Genomic DNA, 25,848 nt, shown 5'->3' on the forward strand with positions numbered 1-25,848 from the left:
TTCCCTCACTATGGTTGAGGTCACTATGGTTGAGGTTACACACCTGAACTACTACTAAAACTACTGCATTTGACTGCAGACATTATCTTTGCTATTTTTTCACTGTAAATCAGCAAGATTTTCAGAAACTCAGATTTAATTTTGTCACTTCTCTTCTTAAAGAATGTTAGCACTTTCCCAATGTATGCAAAATAAATCTTAATTGTTCTGACACATAACATCCTTTGTGACCTATATTTCCAGCTCTTGCCTCTATCCCCCACCTACTAATAACCACGCTGTGCCCCATTCATACAGAACCTCCTTCAGTCTTAATGTATTGCCCTTCTTTACCTCCTGGCCTGCACACAAGGGTTTGATTGTCTGTTTCACACGACCTTTCCTGCCTTTGTCCATCCAACTTCTATTAGCTTGTGTATAACAGCATACAAACCTACTTCCTCTTGTTTGACAGCTAATCCCCTGACCCTCCAGCCACAAGTATTCCTGTAGCACATGACCATTTCAACAGGTTTAGTACCTACAACTTAAGTGTGGGTAAGGACCGACTCGAGCTGGTCTTTTGTCTCACTAGCACTTTACAGAGTGTGGAACATAACTTGTTCCCATGTGAGATTTCTTTAAACAAATGAACTTTGCTATTCCCCTAAATTACTCTCTGACAAGCACTTAAATTAGGTATCACCAGGAAATTTAGCTCATTATGATAAAAATTTGAGATTTTTTTTCATAACTTTAAACTTCGTAGGAATAATTTTTATTTAAAAAAAAAAAAACAACAGTAAATGGCTTTAGAACATATTGAGTTTCCTAGTTGTAGTATCCCAAATGTATTTTACTATTAGGAGTCTTCTAGGAAATGTAATCATTGGATTCTCACTAATTCTAGTATGAAATCAAGAACTAACAACCTTGAGAAAACAATCTAAAAATCTGGCATTTAAACTGAAGCCTGAAAGATTAGAAGAAATTAACTATACCAACAAAGGCAGCAAGATACTGCAGATGGGAAGGAATAGCAAGGGGAAGCCTATGTGAGAGAAGCATAAGAACAGGATTCAGTGAGCTCCAGTGAGCAAAGCGACCAGAGCATACATTAGCTATTAAAATGCACTTACTTATTTCCAGGAAAATATTGAAGACTAATTCAAATTAAAACCCAAAGTGCAACAGGGGGAAATCAGTGGAGGATTTGAATATCCTTAGGTTGATTTTAAGACTTTTTTATTTGTATTATGTGTTTTATAAGCACACATATGGAAGGCCAGGGGAGGGTGGCAGATCTGTTAAAACAGGAGCTGCAGATGGCTATGACTTCAGTATAGGTGCTAAGAACTTAACTGCAATTGAGGAGGCTTAACAGAAAATGACAAGTCCAAGATCTGCCTGGGCTATAGAATGAAGTTAAGGCCAGTCTAGGCAACTTAACAACTTGGTGAGCCTCTGACTACAATTCTACAATAGAATGAGACCTCAAGATATCACTGAATGGTTAAACAAACTTGTACAGGCATGCACGATGCCCTGAGCTCCATACCACAGAATAAAAGTTAAAAAAAAAAATCTTTTGCGGAAATATTCAGTTTGTCAGTTTGTCTAGACTTTTAACAAACATATATTCCAAGTAAAAATCTGGATAAAATTACCCTTCTTTAGAATTCCTAGGATATCTGTGAACCTTTTTCACACATCTTGCATTAACTGTCAGAGTGTTTAGGACCATGCCAGAATCCTCATCACTCATACACTGCACCTTGCATAGAAAGCTGCCGTGAAACCTGAGACAGTAGAAATGGTGGCGACAAACACAGTGGAAACCAGCTCCTATAAGTTACTGAAAAATGCTGGATTGGTGGCTTTAGTGTTAGGCATAGTATTATACTCAGCATACTACTGCATGTTTCCTTTGTTAATAAAACAAGTTAACTTTTATTTATGTTATATAGTGTAGAAAATTATATTGTGCAATGTTTTATATTCTGTAAATCTGACTAGAATTTGGTCACTTAATATGAATTATGTAAATGATCTAAGATGTTTACAACATTGATAGGCTAGGCAGTTACTAGTTAGTAATACTATGAATAGTAATTTCTTATTCTGTGCATACTTTTGACATACTCTTTGTAAGAAATTATACAGAAACTGTACACTTTCTCTTTAATTCTTTTTCTTTTCTCATACAGTACATCCTGATGTTAGCCTACCCTCCATGCACTTTCTCCAGTTCTCCCTGCTCCCCATCCACTACCTTCCCTCTTCCCCAGATCCACTGCTCCCCCGTTTCACTTCAGAAAAGAACAGCCCTCCCAGGGATAGCTATTGAACATGGCATAACAAAATGCAATAAGACTAGGCACAAACTCTCTTACCAAGGCTGAACAAGGCAACCCAGTAGGAAGGAAAAGGTCCCAAGAGTTAACAAAAGAGTCAGAGATACCCCCACTCCCACTGTTAGGGGCCTCACAAAAAACCCAAGCTAAGCAACCATAACATATGCAAAGGACCTACTGCAGACACACACAGACTCTGTGATTGCTCCTTCAGTCTCTGTGAGGATATATGAGCACTGCCTAGTTGATTTTGTAGGGTGTGTTCTCCTGATGTCCTTGACCCCTCTGGCTCCAACAGTCCTTTCTCCCACTCTTCCATGTAGTTCCCCAAGCTTGAGCTAATCTTTGGTTATGGATCTCTACATCTGCTCCCATCAGCCTCTCTATTAATGACTGGGCATGGATCCATGAGTATAACAGAATATCATTAGCAATCATTTCATTGAGTATTTGTTTTGTTTGTTTGGTTTTGAATTGTGTGGGTTTGTGGGGGGTTGGTTGGTTGGTTGTCTAATGTCTCATTGTCTAATGTGAAAATTTCCTATAAATATCCCATAGTGTCAGCTCATCCTCAGGAGTCTCTGGTATTAAAGGCAGTGTGAAATGCCTGGCTGAGAGAGGAGCCACAAGTAACAGGCAGACTCTAGGAACTCCTAGATAGAGGCAGTGAAATCACGATGCTTTTCACCCTTTAATACTTTTAAATTTTCACTCACAAGACAACGCTTTCAAATATTTTATATTTTGGAAAATATAAATATCTCTAAATCTTTATCCAAACTCCTCCTGTTAGGTTCCTCACTAAATGTTTGTTGAACAATAGCATTTTATGACTGCAAAGTTTTCTATAAAAACTTAACAATGGGGCTGGAAAGATGTTCTAACAGTTAAAAGCACTTCCAGAGGACCCACATTGCTGCCGTTAACTCTAATTCCATGAACCCATTGCTCTTTTCTAGCTTGCTCTGGCACATACCATATATTAAAAAACACATACACATAATAAATAAAAATAAATTTTTAAAAGACAGCCATAGATTATCAAGTTCACACTAATCCCCTGTGTAAATATGATGTTAAATATTTTGAAAATAATAATTCCCATTTTTGAAGTTTCCATTCTACTTAGAGAAGGGGTATGTTTGTGTGTGTGTGTGTGTGTGTATGTGTGTGTGTGTGTGTGTCACTAATAAACATTAGTAAATTCTTCAGATGTACAGAATGTACCTACAGATGTAGGTCATAAAGATGTGAAGTAGAAAGCCATTAAGAGACATAAGAGAGAAGGTTAAAGTCTCTACACCCTACAAAAAGTAGGAAAGTAATCACCTTGCAACAAACCCAAAAGAAGAAAGCCACACAAACATAGTTCCACCTCCAACAACAAAAATAAAAGGAAACAACAATCACTATTCCTTAATATCTCTTAACATCAATGGACTCAATTCCCCAATAAAAAAACATAGACTAACAGACTGGATATGTAAGGAGGACCCAGCATTTTGCTATATACAGGAAACACACCCCAGTGACAAAGACAGACACTGCCTCAGTAATATGAAGTAAAATCAACTTTAAACCAAAAGTTATCAAAAAAGGTAAGAAAAGACACTTCATATTCATCAAAGGAAAAATCCACCAAGATGAACTCTCAGTCCTGAATATCTGTGCTACAAATGCAGGGGCACCTACATTCATAAAAGAAGCCTTACTAAACCTCAAAGCACACATTGCACCTCACACATTAATAGTGGGAAATTTCAACACCTTACTTTCATCAGTGGACAGTTCATGGAAACAGAAACTAAACAGAGACATAGAGAAATCAACAGAAGTTATGAAACAAATGGATTTAACAGATAATTATAAAAGATTTCATCTTAAAACTAAAGAATATACCTTCTTCTCAGTACCTTATGGGACCTTCTCCAAAAATGACCATATAACCAGTCACAAAACAGACCTCAACATATACAAGAAAATTGAAATAATCCCAGGCATCCTATCAGATCACCACGGACTAAGGCTGGTCTTCAATAACAATAAAACGACAGAGAGCCCACACATACGTGGAAGTTGAACAACGGTCTAGTCAATGATAACGTAGTCAAGGAAGAAAAAAGAAATTGAAAACTTTTTAGAATTTAATGAAAATGAAGGTACAACATACCCAAACTTATGGGACCCAGTGAAAGCTGTGCTAAGAGGAAAACTCAACTCTGAGTGCCTCCAAAAAGAAACTGAAGAGAGCATACATTAGCACCTTGACAGCATACCTGAAAGCTCTAAAACAAAAAGAAGCAAATACATCCAAGAGGAGTAGAAGGCAGGAAATAATCAAACTCAGGGCTGAAATCAACAAAGTAGAAACAAAAAGAACTATACAAAGAATCAACAAAACCAGAAGCTGGTTCTTTGAGAAAATAAACAAAATAGATAAACCCTTAGCCAAACTAACCAGAGGGCAGAGAGAGTATATCCAAATTAACAAAATCAGAAATGACAAGAGAGATATAACAGATCTGAGGAAATTCAAAGAATCAACAAAACCAGAAGCTGGTTCTTTGAGAAAATAAACAAAATAGATAAACCCTTAGCCAAACTAACCAGAGGGCAGAGAGTATATCCAAATTAACAAAATCAGAAATGACAAGGAGATATAACAGATCTGAGGAAATTCAAAACTTCAACAAAACTGGAAAATCTGGATGAAATGGAGTTTTCTAGACAGATACCAGGTACCAAAGTTAAGTCAGGAGAAGATAAATGATCTAAACAGTCCCATAATTCCTAAAGAAATAGAAACAGTTATTAAAAGTCTCCCAACCAAAAAAAGCCCAGGACCAGATGGGTTTAATGCAGAGTTCTATCAGACCTTCATAGAAGACCTCATACCAATACTATCCAAATTATTCTACAAAATAGAAACAGAAGGAGCACTACCCAATTCCTTCTATGAAGCCACAATTACACTTATGCCTAAACCACACAAAGGCTCAACAAAGAAAGAGAACTTCAGACCAATTTCCCTTAGGAATATCAACATGAAAATACGCAATAAAATTCTCTCAAAACAAATCCAAGAACACATCAAAATGATCATCCATCATGATCAAGTAGGCTTCATCCCAGGAATGCAGGGATGGTTGAATATACAGAAATCCATCACCATGATCCACTATGTAAACAAACTCAAAAAAAAAAAAAAAAACCACATGATCATCTCATTAGATGCTGAGAAAGCATTTGACAAAATTCAACACCCTTCAGGTTGAAAGTCTTACAAAGATCAGCAATTCAAGGCCCATACCTAAACATAGTAAAAGCAATAAACAGCAAACCAGTAGCTAACATTAAACTAAATGGAGAAAAACTTGAAGCAATCCCACTAAAATCAGAGACTAGACAAGGCTGCCCACTCTCTCCCTACTTATTCTATATAGTACTCTAAGTCCTAACCAGAGCAATCAGACAGCAAAAGATCAAAGGGATACAAATTGGAAGGGAAGAAATCAAAATATCACTATTTGCAGATGATATGATAGTGTACTTAAGCGGCCCCAACAGTTCCACCAGAGAACTACTTAATTTGATAAACAACTTCAGCAAAGTGTCGGGGTATAAAATTAACTCAAACAAATGAGTAGCCTTCTCTATTCAAAGGATAAACAGACTGAGAAAGAAATTAGGGAAACGACACCCTCCACAATAGTCACAAATAACAAAAAATACCTTGGTGTGACTCTAACCAAGCAAGTGAAAGATCTGTATTGCAAGAACTTCAAGTCTCTGAAGAAAGAAATTGAAGATCTCAGAAGATGGGAAGACTCCCTTGCTCATGGATTGGCAGGATTAATATAGTAAAAATGGCCATTTTGCCAAAAGCAATCTACAAATTCAATTCAATCCCCATCAGAATTCCAATTCAATTCTTCATAGAGTTAGAAAGAACAATTTGAAAATTCATTTGGAAGAACAAAAAAACCAATATAGGGAAAACTATCCTCAACAATAAAAGAACTTCTGGGGGAAATCACCAATCCTGACCTCAAGCAGTATTACAGAGCAATAGTGATTTAAAAAAACAAAACAAAACAAAACAAAACTGTATGGTATTGGTACAGAGACAGGCAAGTACATCAGTGGAATAGAATTGAAGACCCAGAAATGATCCTACACACCTATGGTCACTTGATCTTTGACAAAGGAGCTAAAACCATCCAATGGAAAAAAGATAACATTTTCAACAAATGGTGCTTGTTCAACTGGAAGTCAGCATGTAGAAGAATGCAAATTAACCCATTCTTAGTGCCCTTATCCAAGTGGATCAAGGACCTCCACTTAAAACCTGATATACTTAAACTAATAAAAGGAAAAGCCTTGAACACATGGGCAGTAGGGAAAATCTCCTGAACAAAACACCAATGACTTATGCTCTAAGATCAAGAATCCACAAATGGGCCCTCATAAAACTGCAAAGCTTCGGTAAGGCAAAGGACACTGTCATTAGGACAAAACGGCAACCAACAGATTGGGAAAAGACCTTTACCAATCCTACATCCAGTAGAGAGCTAATATCCAAAACATACAAAGAACTCAAGAAGTTAGACTTAAGAGAGCAAAATAACCCTATTAAAAAATGGGGTACAGAGCTAAACAAAGAATTCTCAGCTGAGGAATATCGAATGGCTGAGAAGCACCTAAAGAAATGTTCAACATCCTTAGTCATCAGGGAAATGAAAATCAAAACAACCCTGAGATTCCACCTCACACCAGTCAGAATAGCTAAGATCAAAAACTCAAGTGACAACAGATACTGGCGAGGATGTGGAGAAAGAGGAACACTCCTCCATTGTTGGTGGGATTTCAGACTGGTACAACCACTCTGGAAATCAGTCTGGAGGTTCCTCAGAAAATTGGGCATTGTACTACCTGAGGACCCAGCTATACTACTCCTGGGCATATACCCAAAAGATGCTCCAACAAAGACACGTGCTCCACTATGTTCATAGCAACCTTATTTATAATGGCCAGAAGATGGAAAGAACCCAAATGCCCTTCAACAGAGGAATGGATACAGAAAATGTGGTACATCTACACAATGGAGTTCCACTCCGCTATCAAAAACAGTGGCTTCATGAATTTATAGGCAAATGGTTGGAACTAGAAAATATCCTAAAAAAAAAATCCTGAGTGAGGTGACCCAATCACCTAAAAACACACATGGTATGCACTCACTGAGAAGTGGATATTACCCCAAAAGCTCGAATTACCCAAAATACAATCCACAGACCACATGAAGAAGGACGACCAAAGTACAGATGCTTCAGTCCTTCTTAAAAGGGGAAACAAAATTATTCATAGGGGGAGATATGGAGACAAAGTTTGGAGCAGAGGCTGAAGGAATGGCCATATAGAGCCTGCCCCATCTTGGGATCCAGCCCATACATACACAACCACCAAAACTAGATAATATTGATCAAACTAAGAAGTGCATACTAACAGGAGCCTGATATAGCTGTCTCCTGAGATGCTCAGCCAAAGCATGACAAATACAGACGCAAATCCTAGCAGCAAACCATTAAACTGAGAATGGGGTCCCACTTGGAGGAGTTAGAGAAAGGACCGAAGGAGCTGAAGGGGCTTGCAACCCCTTAAGAACAGGAATACCAACCAACCCGAGCTCCCAGGGACTAAACCACTACCCAAAGACTACACATGGAGCTGCATATGCATATGTAGTAGAGGGTGGCCTTGTTGGGCACCAATGGAAGGAGAAGCCCTTGGTCTTGCCAAGACTGGATATCCTGGTCCCAGTGTAGGGGAATGTCAGGGCGGGGAGGAGGAAAGGGGGGTCTTTGGGGAGGGGGAACACCCTTATAAAAGAAGAGGAGGGGGGATGGGATGGGATCTTATGTATGGGAACCTGGCAAAAGGAATAACATTTGAACTGTAAATAAAAAATAGCCAATTTTAAAAAAATGTGTGGGACTTTAATAGGAAAATAAAATAAAAAGAAGAAACAAAAAATAGCATAGCCATTTATCTAAAGTTGTTACTAATGTGTTTTATTTATGAGACAGGCTTCTGTTAGAGGTAAAATTGGAAAGATAAATTACACAAGATCAGAATTCAGAGAATTCTGGAATCTGTTCTCAACATGGACTATTTATATTTAGTTCAAAAGCATACAGATGCTGACAGCTATTACTCAAGAAAAATGTTTAAGGTGGTATCCACCAAGAAATATGCTAGGTATGTGTGGTAAGGGGGAAACTATGGTACAGTGCTTGTGTGCGCACTGTTCTGAGTGCTGAGTGCATTTCTTCCATTGAAGTTGGTCAATAGAATAAATCTAAAATTTAGTTCTAAGATCTCAATTGTGATTGGAGCACAACGGGGGAGAAGAACAAATGCGGTGAACATTCCAAAGGAAGACTTTTTTTTTAATGTAAAATTGGGCAGTGTTTTATTTTCCTTTACAATTTAATAAATACTTCTTGATGGACTGCACATGGAGCAAGTAGTTTAGAAGGATCACGGCGATGGTGTTTTCCTGACAGAATGTGGTCTTTGGCAGTGAGTGGGATGACTTGTATGGAGTCACTGTTAAACCAACAAGACCAAATTTATGCACCCATTGATTTCAGCATTATTGGTAACTTGAGCACACTTCCCCCAAATCACCTTGCCTCCTTGTGTCACAAGGTCCAGCTCGCTCACATTCACTTCAATGACTGTACCTTTGGTGATCACACCCAGGGTTGTGTATAATGGGGATGAGGGATTCTTTTTCACACCAAGTATAGGCCGGCAAAAGGTAGCTTTCAGCTCAGGGTGTGTGACATGGACTTTTTTGAAACATAGACCCATTGGCCTAATGAACCTTTCATATTTAGGTGGTTTTCTTGTAAAACCATCACCAACAAAGTAGACTTTCGCAACTATTCTCTTCCATGCTTTCTATTTTCTTTCTTTTTTTTTTTTTCTTTTCAGATAGCTTTCAATACTTCTGTTTCTCCTTGGGCACAAACTGGGTAGAGGGACCTCCCCTTTTCCTGCCTTTTCGTTTCTACTTAATCATGTTGGAAAGAAAGTACTTTTGCTCTCTGCTGCCCCTCTCTGTCCAGCAGATAGGCAGGGACTGCTCCTTGTGGAGTCTTTTCTTCATCCTTCTTCTTGGTGTTTCTCTTTTCATGCATCTTAATGTTTTGTTTTGTTTTGTTTTTTCCATTTGTATCTTCTTGGCGTGGCACTGGTGATGTGAGAACTTACCCTTCAGGCCAATTTTTTTTTTTTTTTTTTTTGGCCTTCTTTGAACATTCATGGGCCTCTTGACCTTCTTGCTTTCTCTTTTTCTCATGGTAGTCTAAACAATTTCCAATATCCATATAATTTGAGGTAAATTCAATATATTCATTTTGTAGCGTGATAACAGCCATGGAGCAGCCATCTGCGACCTCCCGGGTGCCAAAAACCTCTTAATTTCTGGGTGTCTCTGACCCATGAGAGAAAGGTAGGAAGACTTAATTTAGAGGGAAAAGAGATGTTGCATTTTAGGCAAAGCAAGAAGTAGGAGTTGGCTTTAAAATACTTAGCCTAGATAATTAGGGTACAGATATTAATAAAATTTTGACTTCTCAAGAGTTATAGGTTTGCAAGACAATGTAAAAAGTTCTGTGCCTTTAAGATGAGAGTTTTAGGAGGGAAGTCAGAAATAAGGATTAACTTGTTAGGTGTCCAGAAATGTATGTACACGTCCAGATACACTTGTACATACTCATTCATATTCATGCGTCCATTCTTCTTTCCTTCTCTCCCTGTCATTGCCTTCCTCCCCCTCCTCATCTTCTTCATCTTTCTCCTTCTTCCTTTGCCTCTTTCTTCTCCTCTTTTCCATCTTCCTCCCTCCCTCTGTGTCTCTCTCCCCTTCACACTCTCATATCTAACACAAATTTAATAGTTGCCTGCCTTGCTGGGTATGGATTGCCAGCACCGCCTTCAGAGGACGTAGTACATAGAGATACACCCCAGTGGTAAAGCATATATTTAGCATTCTTGAGACCCAGAATCATTCTCCAGAACCAAAAGAAAGCCACTGATTTTTAATTAAAGGATTAAAGTTTTTGAATCCTGACAATGAGCTTTGTCATCCTAGTTGACTTTTAAACTTTCAGTTTTCCCATACATAAAATTAGATCTCCCTAGGTTGTTTTGACAACTAAATAAGTTCATTTCTGAATGTACTTGAACTGCCTGTTGTGTGGGAAGCACTGTATGTTTGCTAGTATTATAACCACTATCATCTTTTGCTGGCTGCTAGGTTATAATCATATGGCAATGACCATCCATGCTGCTTGCAATCTAGTGGAGCATGACAGAACTTGATGTGCAGAGATAAATACTTTTTAATTTAGAATGAAATTAGCATTTTACTTAATTACTTGTATCTTGTTATCCTAAGTTTTGTGAAAAATTACTGTCCGTTCAGATAACTGTAACAGTGATTTTAAGATGCATGAGATGCTGTAAGTACAGTTTTCTCTATCTTGTCACCACCGAAGATTAAACATTTGATTTTGTCTGTGATGCAGTGATAGCAGTCCAAACACCTCATTGTGAAGCTGAGCTAATATACATCCATTGAAGGCATGTGAGCAGTGGCCTTTCACATGTGCAGGTGTTTCTGGGGTCAGCAGCACTGTGCCTGCCACTGCTTGCCACAGATCAGCCTGTAGTCAGTATGTTGTAGTGGAACCGATGATTGGTGACATGAATCTATCCTGGCTTATGTATTTATAACACGTAGCTTACTCATCTTAACAGCCATTTCCTCAAATATAGTATACCTAGGACTTACTGACTCGTACTGTTTATGTGGCTCATAAAGCTGAAGCTACTCTAAGAATATTATTTTATTGATTAATTTTAGAAATATAAAGTCAAAGGACAAAAACCAATACTGTATTCGCAATTTCAGTACTACAGATTTTATTTGAAATTTGTTCTGACTCACTTCTTATGTAGACATATAGGTCCTTATGCTGATAGATAAGCAGAGAACCTGGAATGTTAGCACACAGGGTTGGTTTTTTCAAGGGAAAAAAAAAATTCAATACCTGTTTCCTGCCCTGAAGCCTAGAAGTGTACATACATTCTGCCCTGGTGACCTTTGCTCTGTCTGTGTGACCACACCAGGACCCTCCCCCAGATCCTTATCACGAGTTTGTTTTTCTCATTAAATCTTTAGAACCTATCTTTATGGAAGGGGTCACATATACTTTACAAAGAATTTCAATGTAGTCATATCCAATCTTTATTTAGCTTGTTTTCTTCTTCTAGAGACATTATGTATGCTTTATTGTATACATGGGATTGAGTAATCAGCAGAAAAGTTTTTACCAAATTGTTCTGTGCTTAAATATGCTTAAACCACTCAGGGTCAGACTCTTGAAGTTTGAACCAACACCAGCTACTAAGTCATGTTGAACCAAATTGCCTCCTTTGCTGTGGATCCATCACTCTGCTGGCAGTGGAGATCAGAGAAACCTGTATTTTTATATGACTACATTATATCCTCAGCCTAAGATTTTTGAGATTAGCTTGACCCAGTACAGTACATGCTTGTGTGTTTAAATTAAAAGGATGATGCCAAACAGAGTGACACTCATCTTTAATCTCAACACTCAGGAGACAGAGGCAAGCTGGAGGCCACCGTGGTCTCTATAATTGAGTTTCAGGCCAGCCAGGATACATAGTGAGAGCCTGCCTCAGAGGAGGAGGAGAAGGAGGAGGAGGAGGAGGGGGAGGGGGGAGGGGGGAGGGAGGAGGAGGAGGGGAGGAGGAGGAGGAGGAGGAGGAGGAGGAGGAGGAGGGAGGAGAAGGCAGCAACCGCAATTCTGTGCACGAGCTAACTTCAGCTTATGAAGCATAAGAGATAGTGATGAAAATGTACCTCACATGAACAGACACAAATACAGTCTACTGTGTCAATTGGAATATTTAATATTTGCAAAATTTGAACTCCACTGTGAAACACTGCATGAGCCTCAGTTTGTTTTGTTTTCTGAAACAGCATGTCACTGTACTCCAGGCTGATCTTGAACTCAAGGTGGTGCTTTTACCTGAGCCTTTTGAGTGCTAGTATTCCAAGCATGGTTGGCTCTGTGTGTAAGCCTTAAGGATAAATTCTGTAGAAGCACAGTGGCTTATGAGTTTATGAGGGATACAGTGTTTAGCAAGATATACTATTATTTCAGTACCTCGTAACATCTCAAAATAAAGTCAGTGAGACTTTTACATTTTTAAATTATCTTTATTTGCCTTTTTGTGGTAAAACATATACATATAATATATGTATGGTAAGTTGTGATTATTAAATTGCCATCTGTTTATTTGTCTGATTGTCTGTTTTTAAGCTAAGGTTTCCTTTTGTAGTTCCAGGCTAGCCTCAGATTTGTGATTCTGTGCCTTGGCCTCTAATGTTCAGCATTGTAAACGTCTACCACCATACCCAGCATGATATAATTTTTTAGATTTTTATTTATGTGTATTTGTGTATGTCTGTCTGTACATATACCAAATGTGTGCAGTGCCCACGGAGACAAAAAGAGGGCATCAGAACTTTTGGAACTGGAGTTAGATGTGAGCAGCCTTATGTGGAGGCTGGGAACCTAACCCAGGTCGTTTTGCAAGAATATCAAGTACTCTTAGCTGCTGAGCTATTTTCCAGCCCAATATGCAGTATTTTTTTGTTTTGGGGGTTTTTAGTTTGGTTGGTTGATTGGTTTTTGTTTTCTTTTTGTTATTTGTTTTGTTTTTCTTTTTAAGACATGGCCTCACAGCATAGCCCCAGCTAGCCTGGAATTCACATGTAGACTAGACTGGCCTCAAACTCACATAGATCTGCTTGCCTCTGCCTTCTGAGAGCTGAGGTTAAAGGTGTGTGCCACCAAACCCAGCTGTCATATAAAATTTAATTGTAACAGATATGTGTCATTTAAGTTTACCTTCTAAACCATTTTTACTTGTTTCAATACTGGTAAGTATATCCACAGTGTAACTACCCTAGAATAGATGTACATTTTATATATTAGTTACTTCTCTATTGTTGTGACAAAGTACCATGACCAAAACAATATATAAAACAATGCATTTAATTTGGGCTTATAGTTTCAGAAAGTTAAGGTTCTTGATGGCAGAGTAAAAACATGGCAACAGGAAGAGGTGATCTGTAAGTAGGAAGCTATGAGAGAGCACACTGGGGATGGTACGTGTTTTTACACCTCAAAGCTTACTGCCAGTGACACACCTCTTTTAACAAGGGCACGCCTCCTAATCTTTCCCAGTAGCTCCTCCACTTGAGGACCATTTATTCAGACATGAGCCTGTAGGGTCCATTCTCATTCAAACCACCACATTTTATGAAGAAATTACTAAGTTATTTGCTATTTTTAAAAAAAACTTTTGTTCAAATTATAAACATGTCTCACTAATACTCAGTTTTACATTGTTTTATTCTGTTTTTAAGTATATAAAATATATTTACATATATTTCCAAACTCCCTTCTTCAATTCTATTTTGATCAGTTCTTGTCCTGTTCTCCCTGTCCCTTGTTGGTTAATAGGAGTGAGCTGAACCGACAGAAGCTTCATACCCAGGAGCTACTTTCTCAGCTGGAAATGGCAAATGAGAAGGTAGCTGAGGTAAGAGAATGAACTCCTGGTCCCTGGTTGTCATCCCCTTTCCCCATACACACACTGTAGCATTTTAACTGCACCAATCTAAACTAAGTCTCTTACTCAGAAATAACCACATGGAACTATCTATAACCCAAAAAGCCCATACTTAATACAGTGTGAATAAAAGCTTTGAAAACCAGGGATTCATCTTTTGTACATGGTAAGAAGTAGAATTCATACTTTGGTCTAATAGTATAATTTGTGCACTGTTTTAGAGCCCTCTTTTTTACATGAGAATCTAAGATTGTTTTATTTACCTAATTTCTCTTAATTTGTTTTACTCCATCACAAAAGACACATCAAAAATACTTTTGTCTAATAGTGTATAGAAAAATAGTATTAAGATAGTTCTACCTGGGCTGGAGAGATGGCTCAGCGGTTAAGAGCACTGACTGCTCTTCCAGAGGTCATGAGTTCAATTCCCAGCAACCACATGGTGGCTCACAACCATCTGTAATGGGATCCGATGTCCTCTTCTGGTGTGTCTGAAGTCAGCTACAGTGTTCTCACATACATAAAATAAATAAATCTTTAAAAAAAAAAAAAAAAAAAAAAAAACCCAATAAGCAGCCCAGCTCTTGCCTCTGACCTTATATTTAAAAACAAAAAAGATAGATCTACCGTAGAATCATATGCAAAGAAAGAGTTATTCTGTCCTTTTTTTATTTTCCCCTTTGGGTCCTTTTTTTTTTTTTTTTTTTTCTCTTTTTTTTCTTCTTTTTTCTTTTTTCGAGCTGAGGACTGAACCCAGGGCCTTATACTTGCTAGGCAAGCACTCTACCACTGAGTTAAATCCCCAAATCCCCCCCCCCCTTGGCTTTCTAAAAGCAGTTTCTAGGCTTAAGGCTCCTAGAGCTCTAGATCCTCATTTATGCAAATTAGCCTCAGTTATGTGGGACAGAATCCTATCCTTACTGTCATCCACAGGAGATGCAATGAGATCGCCACTCTTGAACATCATGACATTGCTGGTATTAGACACTTAGAAAATAGTTAAAGGTTTTATATTAAAATATTCCACATAATTTTCAGTACAGTGGAGTTAAGAATATTTGCTCAAAAGGAAGCAGAAAGATCAGATTTATGCAGTCTGCACTTTGGTCTGCATTATGGTAACTATGTAAAAAGATCATATATATATACACATATATACATACATATACAGAATATATATGTATGTATATACATGTATATATATTCTGTTTATAGATACTAAAATGATCCTTGCAGATAACAGGATCTCTCCCCAAGTTTTCTTTATTATATGACGTGTCTCTTAAAATTCAAAACTTAAATTTAATACCTGAACAACTTGGTCAGTTACAGCTGATATTAGGTCTCTTCATAGATTTAATTTTGCTTTTGGACACTATCAATTAAATAACCCAGTACTATTATTTCAGTGTTACATTACTAGGCATGACATTCACTTTAATCCTTTTTTGGTAGGGCATAAAGAACTCTCTTGTTCTTCAAGAAAAGAGGGGTTTTCAGTCATTCCTGTTTGGCCTTATATTCTCTGAAATCAGTTAAATGCTAGAAAACCTATATAATAATGTTATTTGTACAAAAACAAATTTTTCAGATGCACTGTGCCAGGCAGGTAAGTGTGGAAAAACAACACATTTTCAGTTGACAAATTGTCTTTAACTTGTTTAGGTGACAGTATGTAATGATGGCTTGGTGTTGTATTATCATCCCTACTATATCATGGTATTACAAACAAGGCTGAGTAAATAATGTAAAACTGTGTCTTCATGGTTCCAGAGGCAAGAATGTGTTTACAATGTTGGCTTCACAAATACAGGGGATTAAAACTACAGCATCTTTGGGGAATATATTTTTTTTTTTTTTTTTTTTTTTTTTTTTTTTTTGAGCTGGGGACCGAACCAGGGGCCTTAAGCGCTAGGCAAGCGCTCTACCACTGAGCTAAATCCCCAACCCCAAGGGAATATATTTCAATAAATACATGGCAATGTCTAATAACCCTGTTGAGCCAAGAGCTTCTGCACGATGCGGATGTCCTGGGGAAGCACACAGAAAGAAACAAAGTTCACTCCAATCCTTTACTGGAGCTGTGGTTGTAAGGCCGGTGCTTCCTTCTAGGACCTGAAGTACCACAAGCTCAACAACTTAGGACAATGGTTCTCAGCCTTCCTAATGTTACAAACCTTTAATGCTGTTTCTCATGTTGGGGTAACCCTCAACCATAAAATTATTTTTGTTGCTACTTCATAACTGTAATTTTGCTACTTTATGAGTCATAATGTAAATATCTGATACACAGGATATCTGATATGCAATCCCTGTGAAAGAGTCATTCAACATCTGCCAAAGGGATGTGACTCACAGATTGAGAACCACTGACTTAGGAAAAAGTAAAATCAACATTGTGATATTATGCCTGTAATTGGAAACTATCCAAATATACCCAAAATATAATTGGGAAATCTTAATGTGCAGATAGGTACTGTTCTCTTTATTTTACAAGTAGTAATGATGTCCAGATTCATCATTGGCTAGTCCATAAATCATGTCTATAGCACATTTGGATTTGAATTTGTTTTATATTTCCCCTTAAAAGAATGAAAAGTTAATTCTGGAACATCAAGAAAAAGCCAACAGACTTCAAAGGCGTCTAAGTCAGGCAGAAGAGAGAGCTGCTTCAGCGTCCCAGCAGGTAGGGGACATCCTCATTATCTAGAGCTGATAAACAACCTTCATAGATGAAAAATAAAGTTCTCAGAGAACAGATAGTTTGATCTTGTCAGTTTACCTGCATAAAATTAATCTCTTTAGTACTTACAGTTAAAAATGTAAAGCTGAAAAAATAAACATCAGTATCTTCTAGCTACACCTACATGTAAAACTACCATTTATCTCTGGTAGGCAGAGATAACTTTTTAATTGAAATTTAATGAAGTAAAGACATGATGTCATACTAGCCAGATGTGAAGTGTTTGATAACTGTGTGGCTAGCAGGAAGATTGGGCAGAGCAGATACAGAACATCACTGCACAAAAGTTACTGCCACATAACACTGTATGGGACATAACGTTCTGTCCAAAGTCAGGTAGATTCTCATGTCTGTATTTGAAAGTATCTTTCTGACGTTTCAAACTGTACTTTTATTTTAGAAAACAAAATATTCAGGTACAAGTTACTTTTATTGAATATACAGTTGTATATAACCAAATAAATCGAAAATATAATTTTAAAAAAACTTAACCACTGGGAAGTAATTTAGAAAGTGTAGTATAGCAGTGAAATTCTAGAAGAAGTAGTCATTTCTCATAATGTACATGCAATTTACATATGTATGTGTGTATTTCTAAATTTAGGAGCAATAGCTTCTCCTTTTAGGAAAAAAAGACTCGTTGAGAGATCATTTAGGCAATTTGGGTGGGTGGGTGGATGGATGATGGATGGATGGAGGGATGGATGGAGGGAAGGTAGGAAGGAGGGAATGATGACAACAAAGCAAATTAAATCAAAACTGCTGTTAATTAATAGTAGGTATAAATGTACTTTTACCATCAAAGAGCATTATTCCTAGGCACTGAGAACATTGCCATTTAGTAGCAAGTTGTTGTTGTTGTTGTTGTTGGGTTTTTGTCTTTGTTTTGAGACAGGATCTCTCTATATAGACCTCCTTCCCCTGGAATTCACTATGTCAACTAGACTGACTGGAGTTCACAGAAATCTGCCTAGTCCGCCTCTCCATCCTAAGTGTTGGGATTAAAAGCACCACACCTGACTTTCAGTCTGATATTAAAAGATTAAAAATCCGTACAAATACTCAGCACTAAAAGATGCATAAAACTGTTCAGATGGGGAAAATAATTCAAATATTAAAAGAAAGAGTAAATCTAATATGCAATTATTTCTGAAGCAGATAATCTAAGCATAAAGGAAAATAGACTCAGACGTTTTAACTGCTAAGAGGTGTACTCACCTAACTGGGTAGATGCATTCACTTAAAATATATATATGTACAAATACCTCTCAGCTGCAGTTGAAGAGCTGAAGAAAGCTGAAGGTGGTAGCTCTTTCCTGTAGTTCTGGGACTCAGGGCTTATGCTGGAGGATCACAAGATTTAAGGCTAATCTAGACTACATAGTGAGATCCTGTCTCAATAAATAAATAAACTGAAGGTAGAGATTGTATCTGAAGAGAGAACTAGAGTGGAGGACAGTTCCGGGAAGGAAGCCTGCCTTATACTGTGTGTTGTTTTGTATTGTTCAATTATTTTATCATATGTACATATAATTAACTCCAGTTAATATCCAAACATTACTTTCCTGTTAGACTTATCTTCCTTAAAATCTGTAATGATCCGGTTACCAGCTCTGCTTTATATTTGCCCAGACTGAATTTGTGTTTGAGACACTTTGCTGATTAACCTTTATCTAAATGTTTTTCACCATCTGTGGCATATAGGAATTCAGAGTATATCACTCTGAGCTATAGACTGTCACATTTGGCATGCATTTCTCTAATGCAATGCACATACTTCAAGAGTAAAATAGAATGATCACACAAAAAAAGACCTTGCAAGGCCCTTCCCCTCAGACTACTTGATAACTGTGGGTTGTAATATATCACACTGTGCTTTGTCTTAGTCTAATACTCTCCACAGAGAAACTACTTACTGATTGTTTATTTTGTTTGCAGCTCAGTGTGATTACAGTGCAGAGAAGAAAAGCAGCTTCCATGATGAATCTGGAAAATATTTAAACATATTCATAGTTCACTGACAGAGCTGTAGAGTTGGGAAAGCTGTTGTACCAACCAAAGCATCTTGATATGGAGAAACTGCCGAGAGAGAATGGTGAAAGCTTGTGTCGTTTGCATAAGCATTTTCCATTCTGTTTGCAGGGTTATTGGAAAACAGAACAGTGACAGCTTCCTGTAAGTAAAAACTATAATCCTATATTTGAGATTCAGTGGAGAATAAAGCCAGCTGAGAAGAACTCACTGCCTTCATCAATGTGTCTATTTTTAATTCCCTTTTTTCCCTCCTTGGAAGAACATAATATTTTCAAGAGCTTTAATAAAATCTGTAGAATTTGATATTTCAGGTTCTAAGATTTGGAGATTTCATGTCTCATTTTTACTCCTAATTCACTTTTCTAGTTCCTAAGATTCTATTTTACTATGAACTCATAAATGTAATAAATTATGTATTTTATAAAATTATGTTGTCATGTATTTGAATGCATAATTATAATGATTCATTTTTTAACCACATAATTTTAAGAATTTATAGACCTTGACAGCATTTAAGCATTAGGGGGAGGAGTTTATTCTTTTCTTTTTCTTCAAAGTTTACTAATCAGAGATCTTAAATTCTAAGGCTATATAGCTTTGAGTTGTAGTACTACAATGCTTCATAGATTCATATACTTATTTTTTTCTGTTTCGAGCTTCCTGTGCACTGGTATAGCAGACATCTGAGTAACCAGCTAAAAGGCTTTAACAGTTTTCCAAATGAGTCGGAGGTAATATGAAAATACCCCTATATATGCATTCACCCCCAAGGTTTAGGAATGGTGCCAACAAACTGACATAGTCTCAGGGATCTTTGTCAAGGAGTTGAGAGTTGAAGTCATAAAAATGTACGTGTTTGCCTTAAAGCCTTCCATGATCGGGCTCGCCACTTCAGGGTTGTCCCACTCCACTCTTTCCCATTCTTGTGCTCTAAACTTAATTTTGGAGATACAATATCCTTTCAACCATCAGCAAAGTCTGCATATGCTTTTGTATTTCTATGAGACCTTCAGATTTGAATATCACTTCCTTAGGGAAAGGTTCTCTAACTTGAGGCGAGGTGAACTCTCTTTTAATATTAGTGTTTTTAATGGTGTGCTTTTTGTCTCTCATTGCATTTGTCAATAGTTGTATTTTTTTTTAACTTTGGGCAGGTCCTTGATACAAAGTAACATTTACTCTCATTCACCACTATGTCCTGAGCACCCTGCTAAATTCCTGGCATGTCAGGAATAACTGTCCATAAACTAAGTTTTTAAAAACAGGATCACACAGAATGGCCCCACTTGTTATATGAGATGAGGACTCCTTTGCATCTAATAATAACCTCTCCAGATATCTCTTCCTGAATGCTCCTAATATTCTCCAGGGGAAGGATAAGCTAGAGAGTATGTCATTCTGGCCTTTGGATTTATTAATTTTTAATGTGAAAATACTAGTGGGCTTTAACATTTATGTGTTGGTCAATCCTAACTTCATTTACAAAGACAGTATCATTTCTGTGAACTGTGTTTTAGGTAATAGAGAAAATGAATAGGAAAGAAAAAAGAAATTGCCTAAACCCAACATTGAGGCCAACACAGCTAGTTCATTTTATTTATCCATGCATCTCTTATTATGTAAGAATAAGAGAAAGAAAGGAGATATGATTAACACTTCTTCCTTTTGTGTACAAATATGCAAATTGGGGCAGTCAGTAGTTTCCTAATTCTTTTCTATGTAAAAACTCTAAGTACCCCACATATAGGAGAAAATTAGCAGCAATTCAGCCATCCATTTATTTGGCAGATATAATTTCCTAGCTATAGTCTTTTTAAAGCAACTCTCAAACAAATCATCATAAAAATTATTTAAATATTACATAAACCTGGTTTGGGGCCATAGAACATTTGAGCATTAAAAAAAATAATAACAGAATTCAGGGCTCAGCAATTATGAGCACTTGATGCTCTCTCAGGACCCCAGTCAATTCCCAGACCCCTCAGAGGACAGTGCACAACCACCTAAACTCCCAACTCCAGGAGACCCAACCCCCTTTTCTAGCCTCTAGGGGTACTTGCTTCCATGCACACAAAACAATACAAGGACACACACATAATTTAAAATAAATCATTTTTTAAAAATAATAAACTTAAATAATACAAACACAGAACTCACAAAATCCTCAAAAATATAAAAACTTAAAAGCAAATGAGCAAAGCAACAAATTTAGCTAGGCACTGTTATTCACATCTCTAACTCCAGTATGGAGGATATCAAGCAGAAGGATGCCCAACCAACCTGGCCACATCACCATTCCAAGTCAGCCTGAGCCCTGTCCTAAAACAAAAAATAAAAAAATAACAAAGAAAATGGTATTTGGGGAAGTAAATAAATTTATAATAAGCTATATTCAAAATAATTTATCAAAATAATTGTTTAGGGACTAAGGAGATGGTTGCACAACTAAGAGCACTGGCTGCTTTTTCAGAAGACCTGGGGTTTGTATGCCAGCACCCACATGGCAGCTACCAACCACTTCCACTCCATTTCCAGATGATCTGGCACCCTCTTCTGATTTCCATGTGGTGCAAAGGCATACATGCAAGCAAATTGTCCATATATAAAACTAAGTACAAATGAATAAAATTAACTTTAATTTCCCTAACCATATACAAGAGATGATGATGATTGTCTCTCCTACCAATCATTAAGTCATATGAATGTTTAGCATTTGTGGTAATATTAATGCTGTTGTTTATATGAAGAAGAAAAATAACTGTTCACACACAGAAAAAGAAAGTCATCTTGAAAGTAATTTTTTTACAGTGCTATCACCTTTTAGCCCCAGAATTTATCATAAACCTTGGCAGTGGGCTGGGGGTATGCTTGGTGGTACTGTACTCGCCTATGTGTGCAAGAATCTGGTTTCAAGCTTTAGCACAGCAAAAGCAAAAATCCCTAGACACTGCACCTTCCCACAGATAGCAGTGTGCACCATGACCCTGTTACCTTAGCTAGCCACTGTTCCCTTACTTGATAACAAGTCAGAGCCCCTCTGTATGGTTGCTCAGTGTGTTTCCAATCAGGTCCCTGGTGCAACTTGCACCTTACCCTAAGAACAGCAAGAAAGACCCACCCAGCCTTCTGCCTTGCAAATAAATGTTCACTTGTACCATACTAGTCATCTTTCCCTTATCTAATCTAATAATTCTAGGAAGAAAATGACTAGTCTTCTTAGAAATTCTGTGTAGCGTCCTAGTAATGATTCATTCCTTTAGTGTGTATTGAACCATTTAATTCCTTTTATAAAGCATTATCAACATTTTCATTCAGTATTTTCACTTGAAGCTCGCTCAGTCCTTTCTTGAAGGGAAAAAGTTCCAGAAGAATACCGTATGATGTGTAAGGAAAACTGTTAGCACTTGGATTTGTGGAAACAGAAATGACACTAGTGTCTTGTCTTATGTAAACTAATATATTTATAAGGGTAAAATTTATTAGGGTAAAACTAATATAGTTATTATAGTAAAAAGTACAATTGAAACAGTCACAGTTTAACTTATACCTAAAATAATTCACTGGAAAATTGTCCCAGGTATGTGATAAATGTCCTGATACATATATATTACTGGTATATGTTCATTATAGTCTATGGGGTGATAGTCATTTGCATTTATTATCACATATAACCCAACACTGCTACTTGGTGGAGATGATTTCCTGCCCAATAATGGGAAGTATATCAAAAGTTAAATATCACAGGCAAATGACACACTTGGGTTTAGAACCAGAATTCCTCATACTCTGCAGCATGGTGTTTTTCAGTGTGTGGTATCAGTCTGCTGAGTCAGCAGTACTCTTTATAAATATTGTCAGTGCCTGGGATGGAACTCACATCAGCATCTGGGTACCCGACTAGACTAGCTAACATCCTCATTTTAGGTTACAGGTCTGAATTCTTCATCAAAAATATAGGTCTCTAGTTCAAAATCCATCACATTCCTCAAAAAAAAAAAAAAAAAACCCTACCCTGGTTGGTATGGTTCTTCAGAGCAAAATCCCCACTTAACTGGTATGACTTACTGTTAATTTGCTTTTCTGTTGTTGTGATAAAATACCATGACCAGGAGCAACTTGAGGAAGATTTCTTTGGTGTATGGTGCCAAAGAGCTAGAGTTCAAAATGGTGAGGGCAGCATGGCATAGTGTGGCACGTGGGTGATCACATCTTTACTGCACACAGCAGAGAGTGCAAATACAGAGAGCCTGTCCCCACTGACAGCCTTCCTCCAATAAGTCTGCATCTCTTAAAGGTTCCTAACCTCCCAAACAGTGCTGCCTGCTGGGCACCAAGCGAACCTGTGGGAAACATTTCTTCTTTAAACCTCCACACTTACCTATGCCCATGTTTTGTATAGATTTGGTATTTTAATCATATCTAGTGCTCTGTTCATATTTTTTACTGCTTGGTTAAAAAATACCTACATTCTCTGGATATATTAATTCCTTCTTTTGAAGCCCTCACAGTGTCTTCCACTTGACTGTTGGTAAAACTTCCCATTCAAGTTTTTATTTAATATCTTGAGGTTTTTGTTTCTGAAATTTCATTTTTATTTTTCTTCACATTTGTATCTCTTTACTAAATTATTCTTTTATATCCTGTATTGGACTTGTTTTGTTCAACAGCTTTTGTATCTTTGAATTTATTCATGGGTTTTTTTTTTTATTTTATTTTATTTCAGTTTTGTTGAGCACTTTTGAAGATGACTCTTTTGAATTCTCTGAGATTTCATCCAACTCATTCTCATTGGAATCCATTACTGCAGAATTAGTGATTTTCAGAAGAGTCATGTTGCCCTGGTTTTTCATGTTTCTTATGGTCCGCCTTGGCATTTGGTATATCTGGGTCATTGGTTGGATTTTTGTTTCTTTCATTTGGAGTATTTGCAATGTTCAAATGGTTGTAGCACTGTTGATACTAGCATTTCTCTACATAAGCCTTGGAGTGTAATTCAGTAACTAAACCCTCATCTATGCTCAGCACACTAGGCTTACCAGCTGTTCTCCAAGAGCTGAATACTAATTCCAGAGCTGTCACAACCAATAGATGGAAATACAGCACAGCCTATAGAAACAATCACTGAATTCCAGTAACTGGAAAGGGGGTATAGGAACAAGGGTAGTACAAAGTCTACTAAAATACCTGTTTACCCAAGGTAAGAATGGCATGGAAGGGAGAAACTCATGACTAGAGGCTAGAACTGCAGAGGAAAAACTAGAAAAAGGAAAATAATCAGTGAAGGAGGAAGATAGACAGCTCCAGAGGGGAAAGAAGAAGAAAACAGGGTGGAATCATTTAAAACAATCTGTCCACTGAGGCTGAGGCAGGAGGCCTCCAACTCCAGCCTCTGTGTCTGTGTCTGTGTGTTCTGGAGAGCTTACCAAAACAAAGTGCAAACGAGAATAAGACAGGACAGTGCCTTAATTAGATTATTGCAGGGAGAAGAAAATTTATTTCATCCACATTTTCATGAGCCATCTTTAACTTAAGCAGCCAGGGCAGGACTCTGGAGACAGGAGCAAGACCGTAGAGGAGAACTGCTCATTGGCTTGTACCTCCTGGCTCACCCTGGTTTCTTTAGAGCACCCAAGTCCACCAACCCAGGAATGGCACCACCCACAGAGGAGTTGGCTCTTCCTCGTCAATCACAAATTAAGAAAATATCCTACAGTCTTGCCTGCCCGCAGTCCACTCTTACAGAGACATTGTGTCAATTAAGGTTTCCTCCTCTCAGATGACTGTAAATGTGTCAAGTTGACATAAACTAGCTAACACATCCATTGAATTTAAATTAGATACTAACTAAGGAAAGGACCAAAGTGAAGGAAGGAGTGCTGGGTGCAGGTTCCAGGTCTGTATGTCATCTCTCACTTAAATACAGGTGCCAAACCCATTCCATGCTGACCATGCTCTACAGGAAGGCTGAGTAGCCCAGTGACACTTCTCTGGGCTTCCAGAAAGACCTTTGCCCATGTCCACCTCGCTGTACCCTCAGCAGGGCTCTTTTTCCAAATGGCATCTACTCAAGGAAAGTGCAGGGGAAGACAGACTTTGCCTTCCCTCCCATTTGTTATTTGAAGTACTGTGTGGGTTTACTGAGGCACTGGAAGATGTCATAAAGCCAAAGACCAAGTTTTCTGTATCTTCTGCATTAGAAAGCATTCCTCAGTGAAATCCCTCCCGACTGCACATTCAACTCTCCTGTTTTCCAGTTTCCCTCCTTTCTCTGCTACTGAAAGCAGGGTGACTGCTATCCTGGAGCTTCCTTCCATCTGTGTGTGCATGCCATTCTTCAGCCCTCATCAAGAGTCTTGATACCACATCCTGCCCTTTCTGACTGGAGCACTAATTTGAAAGCCCTTTGTTAGCGCCTTGAAAACCTCCTTGAGTGACTTTACATCTAGTAAATATATCTATATATCTTTATTTCTAGTAGATATAAAGTCAAATCTGGTCATATTTCCAAACCTAGAAGACTAAAGTGTCCAAATCCTAAATATCAGTCAAGTAGTGGAAAACCCTACATTTCTAAACAAAGAACACAACAGTCCAAACACCGAAGCTGGCGCAGAGCCACAGCTAGGGAGGGAAAGGAGAGAGTCTGCCTTTGAGGACACTATGTGGGGAGAGAGAGGAAAAGATGTGCTTCCTGAAGAGATTCACCAGCCAAACAACTAGGTAAAATAACCCACAGTCCCACATTGGTAGCTCCACTGTGAAAGCTCAGTCATACACAAGCTAGGCCATGGTACTGGCTGGCAGCCCTTTATGAACGACAGTGCCATTCATTTTTCTCTCCTTTGCTACTTGACCTGGCATTACTTTGTTTCTTTCTGCTTCAGGTCCTTAGTGCTGGGATTACAGGCAGTTCCCACCACACTCCACAGCACTGCTCATCCAGTTACAAAATGACTAATGACTAGCTTTGTTTTGCTTAATATCACAAAAAACATTGGGAGA

The 25,848-nt window shown here is 37.8% G+C and overlaps 1 protein-coding gene across 4 annotated transcripts in view; it reads left to right on the top strand.

Moving 5' to 3' along the window:
- Sclt1 (sodium channel and clathrin linker 1) overlaps positions 1–19,272 on the top strand; it is a 133,171-nt gene extending 113,899 nt beyond the window's left edge. For all 4 annotated transcript variants that reach the window (XM_032898450.1, XM_032898451.1, XM_032898453.1 and 1 more), the window contains 3 exons: positions 13,961–14,039; positions 16,660–16,755; positions 18,751–19,272. In XM_032898450.1, the coding sequence (XP_032754341.1) occupies positions 13,961–14,039; positions 16,660–16,755; positions 18,751–18,813 (238 nt within the window). In that variant the 3' untranslated portion in view covers positions 18,814–19,272. The remainder of the gene's footprint in view (positions 1–13,960; positions 14,040–16,659; positions 16,756–18,750) is intronic.
- The last annotated feature ends 6,576 nt before the right edge of the window (positions 19,273–25,848 follow it).

Source organism: Rattus rattus, chromosome 3 (assembly GCF_011064425.1).
Source record: "Rattus rattus isolate New Zealand chromosome 3, Rrattus_CSIRO_v1, whole genome shotgun sequence".
In the NCBI taxonomy this organism is placed as follows: Eukaryota; Metazoa; Chordata; class Mammalia; order Rodentia; family Muridae; genus Rattus; species Rattus rattus.